This window comes from Rhinolophus sinicus, linkage group LG07 (genome assembly GCF_036562045.2).
Source record: "Rhinolophus sinicus isolate RSC01 linkage group LG07, ASM3656204v1, whole genome shotgun sequence".
Taxonomy (NCBI): domain Eukaryota; kingdom Metazoa; phylum Chordata; class Mammalia; order Chiroptera; family Rhinolophidae; genus Rhinolophus; species Rhinolophus sinicus.
In genome coordinates this window covers 79169379-79181632 of record NC_133757.1, presented here as the reverse complement: position 1 = coordinate 79181632, position 12254 = coordinate 79169379, and the positions used below count along the sequence as shown (strand labels likewise).

The 12254-nt window shown below is 51.9% G+C and overlaps 1 protein-coding gene across 4 annotated transcripts in view; it reads right to left on the bottom strand.

The window, feature by feature from the left end:
* The window catches only part of UNC13A (unc-13 homolog A), a 59138-nt gene extending 49947 nt beyond the window's left edge, over window positions 1–9191 (bottom strand). For all 4 annotated transcript variants that reach the window (XM_074337925.1, XM_074337926.1, XM_074337928.1 and 1 more), the window contains exon 1: window positions 9024–9191. In XM_074337925.1, coding sequence (XP_074194026.1) covers window positions 9024–9045 — 22 coding nt within the window. In that variant the 5' untranslated portion in view covers window positions 9046–9191. The remainder of the gene's footprint in view (window positions 1–9023) is intronic.
* Window positions 9192–12254: the final 3063 nt, after the last annotated feature.

The window sequence follows — 12254 nt, the reverse complement described above, 5'->3', positions numbered from 1 at the left end:
TAGGAGAGGAGGGAGGCAGGGATGAGAGAGAGAGAGAGAGAGAGAGAGAGAGAGAGAGAGAGAGAGAGAGAAGCCATCAGACAGATGAGCAGAGGTAGACCTAGGGGACCCTGGGAGCAGTCCCTGCCCCTCCTCCCTCCCTATCAAACGCTCCTGAAGCTTCTTCCCTCCAGCTATGCCTTTACCCTCAATTAAACAAGATTTAAAAGAAGGATCTGGGTAGGTGGCAGGAGAGGCTTCCCACAGGAAGCCTTCCAGGATTGCTGCAGAGGGAGGAGGACAGTTGGAAAGGAGAGGAGAGACAATCTCCACGGACCCCATCCCCCTGTCAAGCCAGTGAAATTTCTCCCCCAGTTGTCTAGCTCGGTCTGTCCTACCAAATGCTCCCAAGGTTTGGTATTCAATATTCAAAGGGGAGGGGCCAGCCCAGTGGCTGAGGCGTTAGAGCTCCATGCTCCTAACTCTGAAGGCTGCCGGTTCGATTCCTACATGGGCCAGTGGGCTCTCAACCACAAGGTTGCCAGTTCAATTCCTCGAGTCCTGCAAGGGATGGTGGGCAGCACCCCCTGCAACTAAGATTGAACACGGCACCTTGAGCTGAGCTGCTGAGCTCCCGGATGGCTCAGTTGGTTGGAGCACGTCCTCTCAACCACAAGGTTGCCGGTTTAACTCCCGCAAGGGATAGTGGGCTGCGCCCCCTGCAACTAGCAACGGCAACTGGACCTGGAGCTGAGCTGCGCCCTCCACAACTAAGACTGAAAGGACAACAACTTGACTTGGAAAAAAGTCCTGGAAGTACACACTGTTCCCCCAATAAAGTCCTGTTCCCCTTCCCCAATAAAATCTTTTTAAAAAAAAAATATTCAAAGGGGATTAGGGGAAGTAGAATAGAACATGCCAGATAAAGATATTCCAGTCCTAGCCAGAAGGTTGTTAAATCTTGTCCAGGCTCACCTGCCTGTCAAAGGTGCAACCCAAATATACATCAGGGTTCCACATAGTCCAGTCTCTTCGGATTTCACATAACCCACAGCCCCAAGTGATTCAAAGCAATTTCACTCTTCACTGGCTTTTCTCACAAGAGATTAAACTTTCACTTTCAACGTCTCTTGCACCCTGCAGCTGCTCCACCATTCACTCTCCATCTCCATCTAAAACCTGTTTCCAAAGTGAGCCCTCTCTCTTCCTCTCCACATTTCTCCCTTTTCCTTTTCAAATGAATATTTTTGTTTGAGTAGGCAATGCATGCACATTTTACCAAATCCAAAATTATACAGTGAGAATAAGGCTCTTTCTATCCCAGCCCTCACTTTCCTTCCCACGTGCCATCAACATTACCAGGTACTAGACACAGATAGTCTGGCGTCAGCACTCATGAGCACACGTGCATTCTTTTATTTCCTATACAAATGGTAGCATTCTACACACTCTGCAGAACCTTTGTGTTTTTCAGTATGTCTTGAAGAGTGTGTGAAGTAAGTTGAAGGATAAATTCCTAGTAACAGAATGAATTGTGGTTCTATTCTTTCTTCTCTTTTGAGAGTCAAGATAGGCCTTTTTCTGGGTGAATGCCACGGCCTCCCATCTTGGGTTCATATCTCTGTTCCTCTCACCTGAATTTCTGTCTTGCAAAAGCAGCTGAATGGAGCCAGTGAAGAGAGAATTCCAGGAAGGGTGGGGGAAGCGCAGTGGTTCTAAACACTTGTCAGTAAATAATCTTTGTTGATGTTGGGGGGAAGGGGGACAAAAGGGGGGTTGAGGCGGGGGGGCTGGAATTGATGTCCAGAAGAACTGAGTGAGCTCCTCAGAGTTGCAGAATGAGAGAGGGAATGAGTGCCGTCCTATGCCCCCCAAAGATCTGGACTTTAAATGCAAATGGTTGAGCATCACGCACACCCCCCACCTGGGTTTGGGTTTGAGATGGAGCCCTGGGCTGGGCCTTGGGAGAGGTGAGCATCAGTTCAGCATGGAGTCAGGTTCAGTTTTCCACACTGTGTGACCTTGGGCAAGTGAACCCCCCTCTATGGGCTTCCATCTCTCTCTCACTCCATGTCAGTTTCTCCTTTTTTCTAGATATGGCTGTGTGTGCGTGCGCGCACTTGCCTGTCCATCTCCCCCGGTATTTTCTGTCCTTGTCTCTGCCTCTTTCCCCCACAATCAGTCCCGGTGTTGTGTCTTCTTCACTTTTCCACTGGAGGTACATGACTGCTCTTGCAAAGGCCCTTCCCTTGGATGCATGCTCAGCCCCCATCTCACTGGTCCCCTCTTCTCCCCTTAGCCCCACCCAGCCTGCAAGGAGCTCACCTGCCATCACCCTCACCCCTGGGGCTGAGAGAAGCTCAGGGGCACTTAGGATTAGGGGCACCGGGAGCTCCAGGCCTCCCTCCTTGGGGGAGCTCCAGCTTTGCAAACCTGATGATTCTGGGAAAGGAGGGGGTGCAGGGGCAGGTCAGGGAGGAAGAATGGTGGGAGAGAACCAGATGGCTGAGAAAGGTGCACACACGGAGGGACCAACACCGGGAGAGAAAGGGAAAGGAGGGGGTGCAAATAACAAGTCATGAGAATCAGAGACAGAGACAGAGAGACACATAGATTCCCACTAGGGAGGGCAGGCAGGGGAGAGGAGAGGCAGAGTTGGGAGAGAAAAGCTGGAGGGAGGAACCCGATGGGGAGAGGTGCCAGGCCCTGGGGGACAGAGGGGCTGACTGGGGTGCAGCCTGACCTGGCCTGGGCCCCACCCTGCAGCTCCCACTGTCTCCCCTTTTTATAGACCAGGGACAGGGCTCAGAGTGGAGGCCCGTTGTCTGAAGTCTGTCCCCCATCATCTCCTGGTGGGAGTGTGGAGGGGGTGTCTCTCCCTGTCTCCCTCCTTCCATTCTGTTTCTCTCCGCCCCTGTCATTGTCTTTCTGCCTCCTTCTTCCCTGTTTCCCTCTGTCTGAATCTCTCTGGTCTCCACCCCCTTCCTCTACCCACTTTTCTACTCCCTAAGCCTGGGAGGGCCAGAGGGTAATGGGCTCAGTTGGGGTCCACTGGCAGTGGAGATTGCTGGAGGGGTCTAGCTCTGACAGAAACGGCCAGGCCCTTCAGGGGGTCCAGGATGAAGACATCAATACTCGCTCCTCATGAGGACTCAGAGGAAGGAAGGGGGGAGGGAACTCAGCATAGGACAGAGGGCTCAGAGAGTAATGGGGGGGTCAGGGAAGGAGGCTCAGAGTGGGGAGGAGGGCTCAGGGGGTAGGGGGAGGAGGAGAGGGGACTCAGTGAGGGGGGCTTCGGGAACTGGGGGGAAGCTCGTGGTGGGGGTGGGGACTCCAGAAGGGGGAGGGGCACGGAGGGGCGGGTGCTATAAGGCAAGCCGCTCAGGGGGGAAGAGGGCTTGGAAGAAGGAGGGGGCTCAGGAAGGGGCCGATGGGACTCAGAAAAAGAAACAAGTCTCTCTGTCTCCCCCCTCTGCCTCCCTCTTCCCTCTCAGTGAACGGTCCCGAGTCATTTTTGCCTTCACCACCATCGTCATCATATCTCCGCTGCGACACCTTCCCCCGCCCGCCCTGGGGTATGGGGTCACCGGGACGGAAGTGCCATCTCTCCGCCCCACCCCTCGCGAGCTCCTGGTCACATGCACGAGGCTATTTATAACATGGGCGCAGAGGGCGTGGGCAATGCGACCGCTGGGAGTGGCCGGTGGGGGTGGTGCCCATTGTTGGCCCCTCCGACATCCATGGAGGGTGGAGTCCTCTCTCCCAGATGCGAAGCCGTAGGGGCCGGTGTCCTGATCACAAAGTGCACGCCCACCATCGACATCACATACGGAAATTACCAAATATCCCAGATTCTATTTCTGAATTCTCCGGGCTACCCCCGCCCCCCAATATTCTGGGATATGCTGGGATATTTGGTAGTTTCATATGTGATGTCGATGGTGGCGTGCATTTTGTGATCTGGACACTGGCCCCTACGGCTTCGCATCTGGGAGCGAGGACTCCACCCTCCAAAGACAGAGATAAGCCAGAGCCTCCGGTGTAAAACACACCAAGAATCTTGACCAAAATTTCTGTTGTTTACCAGCTGCCACTTAGAACTAGGCCTGGAATAGAGCAGGTGCTCATTAAATAGTGTTCAATGAAGGGATGACGTCATTTCCTCCTCCAGTAGCCCCCGCCCTGAGACCCGGCCCACCGTGCAGGCGCTGTCCACGGTGCAGAACTCGCCACGCCCCTCCTCCCACTTGCTGTCCCAGCGCTGAACCAGATGTTCCCTGAGCTGTCTACGGTGCTGAACTGGCCTCCCTTCCCTAACATGCTGGGAAGTGGGATGTAGGACTGTATGTGGGACATTCTGGTATGTGTGAGCCGTACCTCCAATGAACTTGGCACCTCTTTTGCCACTTGTGTATTCCTGAGCCCTCAGGAGTACACAGGCCTGAGAATGCAGTGAGCTCTCAGGAAATGTCCTAAACACATGGACCTCCTTCAAGAAAGCTTTTAGGCCCCATTAATAAAAACACTATCATTGATTTTTCCTATCTTGGCTCACACTTACTGAACCTTTTCACAGAATAAGCATCGTGTCAACGGCTCTGCATGCCTCATCTCAATGGAGAGTTCCAGCAAATGTAGGCAGTGGTTGCTATGAGTGTGCCCATTCTACAGAGGAGCATGTTGAGGAATGGAGAGGGTATGGGGCTCGCCAGGAAGGGATGGATTTAGGGATTCAAAGCCCGGCCTGCTGAACTCAGGATGCCCTGGTTGGCACCTTGTATGTGAGAGGAAAGTGAGGTCCAGGTTATTGAAGCAGCTAACCTGCAGACCTAAAGATGAATTAGAGCCAACCCTGAAAGGCATCCTATGAGGATGGCGGTGGCAAAGACCCAGAGGCACACCCCTCCTGGCTGGGTGGTATCAGAAACAGGGAAGCCAGGGGCAGAGGGATTTGTGAAGGTTTCCTGGGGGAGGGGCAGGGGAATAGCCATGATGAACGGGGAGATGATGACATGTTTGCTTAATGAGTGGATGAAGGAAGAAGGCAATTCCAGGACAGGTTTTCACCCCATGGAAGGGACTTGGGTGCCTCCCAGGTTCTAGGGGCTGAGAGGAGGCTCAACCTTCAACCCCCACTCCCAGTAGGTTATGGAGTCAGGCAGCTACACCTCTGACTGTGTGGCACCAGGCAAGTTGTTAACCTCCCTGGGCCTCAGTTTTCCTCATCTGTAAAATGAGTTGCTGTGACCATTAAAAACGGCAATGAGCATTGTAGAAGGCTGGATAAATGGTGCTTTTGTTGACATTATTAGTTGTGAGGCAAACTCACCCTCACATGCATTTGATGATTTGTATGCAAAATTCATTCATCAAATATTTATGGAGACTTTAAAACACTAAGTGGCCTGGCAAAATGCTGTGAGACACATAGGAAGGTCTAGAACTGAATCCCCACCACCACGATTTTGCACGTGTTTTCCTGCCACCTAGAGCACCAACTCCCTTCTCCTTAGCTGCCCCCCATGTTCTGAGACTCAGGGAAACGGTGATGGGGAGATCAGGGCAGGCTTCCCAGAGGAAAAGCCCTGGATGCCCCCTTCCCAGGAGCCCTCAGCCTTTCCCTGTCTCTCCCCCTCCGACCCCACCAGCATGAGGCCAGGAGTAAAGCTGGGTCCCCAGAGCCAGCAACAGTGTCTGGCATATAGTAGGTGCTCAATTAATGCTTGCTGAGTCGATATATGAATGAATGTATGAAGGAAACAGGTGGTGCTTCATATTCGCAGCCTTAGGACTCTGCTAAGAGCTAGCAAATGGACTGGGGTGGCAGCAGCAATAGAACGCCACATAAATAAAGAAATGAGAGGGGGCAAAGGCAAGGCCTGTACAGGGTGGTCTCTGATGTGCTGGTGTGAGATAAGCTTGCAATGTGTGCTTGCATGTGTATTTGCTTGTGTGACCAGGATAGGCAGGTGTGTGTACATGGATGTGTGTGTGATATGTATGGAGGGACATGTGCAGTATCTGAATGCAGGTGAGGGTCTGCATGTATGCACTGAGGAGTGGGGTGTGCCTGCATGTGGGACATGCTGGTATGTGTGAGCAAGGTACATGTGGGCTTGTGGGGGATGTATTAGGCAGAAACATGTGGTGTGTTACTTGTGCGTGTGTGTGTATGTGTGTATGAGTGATGAAGTTCTATGGCATGTGTGTTTTACTGGCATGCATTTACACACTTGTGTGAAGCTATATACATACTCATAAGCACGTGTCTATATGTCTCATCATTCACCTGTTTAAAGGGACTGCTTTGAGTGTGCAAGCGAGTATTGTCATGTGTATGCACACATGCCTTGGCATGTGCTTATGTGTACACATGTTTCTTCAAAATGTGAGGCCCTAGAATATATGTATGAGCACAGGCCTGCATGTTAGGGTATGGGCAGACCTTTATGACACATGGATATTGTGAACATACATCAAACACCTGTGGCTACATCTGTGTGTTTGCACAGGCAGGCACACACACCTGTATTGCAGGGACCATGCCTGTGGCGGCAGACTGTGTCCTGTATACGTGTGTGTGAATCAGCACATGTGTCCGTGTGTGTGCATTCATAGACACATGGTCTTCACGAAGCCTTGTAGATTCTCAGCATTTCTGTCCACACAGGGCAAGTCTGGGTACGATGGCGACAGCTCATATGTGTGCAGGTATGGGCACATGTGGGTGGGCTCCTGGATGGGCAGCCAGGTATTCCTCAACTCCAAGGATGAGGTCAGTCCCACGGAAAGCCCTCCCACCCCAGCTCTGCTGCTGTCCTGCCCCTCTCCCTCCCGTTCTTCCCCCTCCTGACCTCCCCCTCTCATCCCCCCAGCATTTCCCCTCTCCCCACTTCTCTCAGTCTCCCCCTCAACCTCCCACAGCATTTGTACTACTTCCCTGCCACCTCAGGGCTTTACCCTCCACCTCTCCCCCAGCTTTGCCCCTCCCAGCGACCCCCCTCCACTCTGCTGGTGACTCCCTCCCTGTAAGTTCCACAGAATCATTCAACACAATTCTTACCACAGGTCTCCGTGTCAGGAAGCCTCACCCTTCTTGTTGCACCTCCTTCACACAAACCCCACCCCCCACCCCCGCATCCCAGCCTCCTGTCTGCGTCAGAGTTAAGGGTGAGATTCTCCCCCACCTCCTCCCAAACTAGGCAAATCTTCCAGAGGAACCAAACTCGGAAAATATGAGGCAGGGTGAGGTGAGGTAGGAGAGTCAGCCAGGAACACCCACATTTGCCCTTCCTCCAGTGCTAGCCCCCACCTCCTCCCCACCCCACCTCACCTCCCCACAAGTGCTAAGCAACTTAAAGGAGGGGAGAGGCCAGTGGGGGCCTTGGACCTTCAGCTCCCCCCTCCCCTTAGGCTTAGTCCGTGGCGGTTTCATGGGGGGTCCCGTCCACCTCCCACTCCCGTTATTTCCAAAGGCTTGGGGCTGGATGAATAGACGTTTGATCTTACAGTCCCTTCTGCCACCACCAGCCCCGCCCGTCAGGAACGAGTTCAGGGACAGGAGGCCCCTGTCCCTTTAAGAACACCCGTGTCCACGCCGGCCCAGCCCCGCGCGATCTGCTCACGGGAAGCTCCGAGGCAGGGAGCGGGCAGGCGGGGCTGGGTTTGTGAATGGAGCAGCGGAGGGGGAGGGGGAAGGGAGAGAGGGGGGAGGGCAGCGGGGGCGGTTCCCGGATCCCGGGCTTGCCCTTCGGGGTCCAGGCGGAGGCTAGGGTTTCTCTCTCTCTCTCTCTCTCTCTCTCTCTCACACACACACACACACACACACACACACGCATGCACACTCCCCTTGCCTAAGGTGTCCCGAAGCCTGACATCTTAGACTTGGCTGACACACCTCTTCCCGCACCCCAGCCTTCTTGAAGGGACCCCAGTCCTTAAAACCCAAGATTGAGTGCTCTAAAAGCCTGGAGCCCCTGGTCGCCACCACCACTAACGCCCAAGGACTCCCAGTGCCTGAGTTCTCAGCAGGAGTGTCCGGGATACCCAGGTCCTGGTGGGTTGGCTTCTCCCCCACCCCAGCCTCAGAGGTGGGGGGCGGCCATGCGCCTCCCGCGTCTCTTTCTCTCTCCCCCCCTCACCCCAATGCAGAGTGTAGACCTGGGCGTGGGCCTCGGTACAGATGGCATTCTAGCCCCAAAATAGCTCCACCCCACGTCTCCCTCCCTCCCTTAGGCGCGAAGTGGGTGAAGTGAAGACGGGCCAGAAGGGGTGCGGGGGGTGGGGCATTGCACCTACAAGGGGTCGGCTCCCTGCGGAGAAGGCCGGATACGCGTTCCGGAATGCTGGAGGGGGCAGGGAGGGGGAGGCCCTCAGGTGATTCCCCCAGCCCCCAACTCGGGGAGCCGAAGAGTTAACCGGAAAAGCGCCCCCAGACCCCCCCATCACAGACCTCTCAGGACGTGGGGAGGGGTCTCCTCAGCCCCTTCCCAGTTCTCTTCACAGCCAGGACTGGAGGATTCCTCGAGCCCGCAGGTGCAATGATGGCCGAGCCCCCTTACCCAAATCTTACACGCTGGGGCCGAGGAGACGCCTCTTGCTCTCCTTTCGAATTCCGAGCCCAGCCGGCGTCCGTGAGGACCCGCAGCCCAGCTCACAGCAGACTCCTTCCAAGTACCCCGCAGGATTCATTCGAACAATCCAGCCCAGCCCCATTCCACACGGGCCCCGTAATACCCTGGTCTACACAGATGCCCTAGTCTAGACCATTTCGAGATAGAGTCTCAGATCCCTGCTCGTGTCCCCACCGGCCTCCGCATTCTGCCATGGCCACATGACCCCCAGCAGCGACCACCAGGAGCCCCTGAGAGTCCAGTTTCGTCTACTCAGATCAGGCGCCCTGAGGCGTCTACAAGGGCTACCCCTTCAAAGTCCAGCCGCGTGTACTCAGCTCACCCCCTCGCCCCGGGAGCCCAGCCGCATCCAGCCCAGCTGAGACCAGTCCGGGTCCACACCGGTTCCCGCCCTGAAGCCTCGCCTCCTACCTCCAACGCAAAGTAGAGACATGTCTCCGGGGTCGCCGGCGGGCCGGCTCCGTCAGGTCGGGCTCAGCTGCCACTGGGCTGGGGCATGGCCGGGGCTGTCGCCCGCGCTCGGCTCACGCCGGGGCCCGGCCTCCGCCGCCGGCCATCTTGGTTCAGCACCGGGCCCTCGGACAGCTCCTGACGTGGCGCTGACGTAGAGCCAGCGGGCGGAGCCTGGGGACGCCTGATTTAGCGGGGGCGCGGGGGGCTGGGTTTGGGGGAAGCTTTAAAGGGCCGGAGCCGGTGAGGGCTCCAGGACCAGAGTGAGTGACGGCGGCCGCCGCCACGCAGGTTCCCTTCCGGTTCTGCGTATTCTCATCTTTCCGTGAGTCGTTCGGAGGGCCTTCTGGCTCTCTATTGAGTCCTTAACTGTCTCTCTGCTCTCCCTATCTCTTTTCCCCTGTCTCTACAACTCTGTCTCTTTGCCTGTGTTTCTCTACCTCTTTGTTTCTCTGTTCCTCTGAATCTTTGTGCCCGTCTCCCTCCGTCCTGTGTCTCCCTCTGAGCCTCTCCCCGTCCAGTCTCTGTCTCTGCCATGGCCTGTCTAGGTATCTGTGTGTGTGTCTCTGGTTCACTCTCTCTAAGCCACTCAGCCTGTGGATTTGTGCACATACTTGGCCTGGATCCCATCCTGCACTCCCTTGTGTAACTGGTAAACTCCTAGTATTCATCCATCAGTGCCCAGTTCAAACATATCCTCCACCAGGAAGACTTCCCTGACTCCCCAAAACTGAGCTTTTATTTCACCTTTCTGAATGCCCCCAGACCCTAACTCTCCCTCTGGTTGGGCCCTGACCCTGACACAGTTCTGCTCACCACCCCTCCCCACACATCTAGCTGGACAGTTCCACCTGGGCCAGTGCCCTGCACACCTGTTCACCGTGTATCTCCAGTGCCTAGAACAGTGCCAGAGGCCATAGGTGTAATGCATGCATTCTTCACTGCCATATAGTATTCCTTTGAATGAGTACAGCATTGGTTATTTACCTGTTCTCCAGTTCGTGGACGTTAAGGTCGTTTCCACTTTGAGTTTATTACAAACAAAGCGTTTATGACCATTCTCAGAAATATAGACTGGGTTTACATGGGTAAGGATGACTGATCTTAGGACACCCGCACACTCAGCTTCATGAGATAACATCAAATTGCTTTTCCATGTAGCTCCAGCAGTTTACACTGAACCAGAACTATATAAGCATTCTGTTGCTCCACGTCCTTGCCAACACTTTGAATTATCCAGGTTTTTTAATTGTGCCAAAGTGAAGGGGGTAAAGTGGTGCCTCATTTTGGTTTTGATTTGCTCTCTGATTGTTCATGAGATAGAATTTTTTATGTGATTATTGGTGTCTTCTTAGGGTGAAATGCCTGTTCAAGTCTATCCATTTTTTAAAGTTTGACTGTCTTTCTCTATTGACTTTGTAGTTATTTATCCATATTAGATATGAATCCTTTGTTGGTTTCATTTGTTGTAAAAAGTCTGCAATTCTGTGGCTTGTTTTCATTCTATTTATGGTGTTATTTTCTGAACAGAAGCTCTTAATTTTTCAAATAACCATTTTATTTTGGAAAAATTTTAGATATACAGAAAAGTTGGAGTCACAGAATTGTAAAGGGATACAGCATTCCTGTACCTTTTACCCAGCTTCCCCTAATGTTAACATCTTACAAGAGGTTACAGGGTACATATGTCAAAATGAAAACCTTAGCATATCACTTATTATTAACTAAATAGCAGACTTTATATTTCACCAGTTTTTCCACTAATGTTCTCTTTCTAGTCCAGGATCCAATTCAGATCTTACATTGCATTTAGTCATTTTATCTTCTTCCCCATCCCGCAATCTGTGGTTTTCTTAGTCTTCTCTTATTTTTCATAACCTTGATTTGGGTTTATCTGATATTTTCTCATTATTAGACTAAGGGAAGAGTCTAATTATGGGATTTGAGGGAAGATCACAGAGATGGGGTTCCCTCCTTGTCACATCATGCCAGAGGGCCCTGATGCCCACGTGACGTCGCAGGTGATGTTCACTTTGACCTCCTGGGTAAGGTGCTGCCTGCCAGGTTTATCCACTGTCAAGTTGCTATTTTTGTCCTTGCCCTACTCTGTTCCTTGTAAGCAAATCACCAAGCCCAGCCCACTCTCAAGGGGAAGGACTTATGCTCCACTTCCTAGTGCAGGAATTTCTACAAGGCTCTTAATTAAAGAAAAAAAATTATTGCCATAAAATACACGTAATAAAATTTACCATCTTAACCATTTTGAAGTGTATAATTCAGTGGCATTTAGTATATTTACAATATTGTGCAATCACTACTTCTATCTAGTACTAAAGGGAAACCCATCCACATGAGCACTCACTCCCCATCCCTCGTCTCCCAGCCCCTGGCACCTGCTAATCTGCTTTCTGTCTCTGGATTTAATATTAAATTATTTGAGTTGATCAATCTTATCCTTTGCAGTACATACACCGGGTCTTGTTTAAGGAATCTTTTCTTGCCCCAGCATCATAAAGATATTCTCATAGCATCTTCTACATTTTTAGCATTTTGTCATTTACAGTCAAATCTTGACCTCTCTTGGAACTGATTTGGGAGTGTGGTGTGAGATAAAGTCCAATTGAATATTTTTTTTCACATGGACAATCCATTGTCCCAATACACTTTAAGGAAACTGGCACAAAGCAAGTTTTCATACATGTGTTTTTAACAGTAGGCACAGACCAACCAAAATGAATGCAGGGATGCAGGATGTTTGCCCCACCTGGGGGTCTATTCTGGCATTCTCTTCTGTCCTGCGGCCATCTCTCCCTGTTACGAAGCTTTATACAATCCTTGCTATCTGCTAATAACACCAGTCACCCCATTTGTCCTCCTTCAGGAGTGTGTGGGTTATTCTTCTGCTTTTTCTCAGCTTCTTGGGTCCCATAGAGAAACCTGGTTGAGACTTTGATTGGAATTGCGCTATCTTTATAAACCAAATAGGGAAAATCAGCATCTTTTGTGATATTGAATCTTCCAAAGTGCGAATACATTTATTTATCTTTCCATTTATTATTTATCTTTCAATAAACCATACAACTTTCTCATAAATACCTTGCATATCTTTGTTTTTTACATTTACTTTTAGATGCTTTCTATATTTCATGCTGTGGATAATTGGCTTTTTTTAAGATTACTTTTTTTTTAACC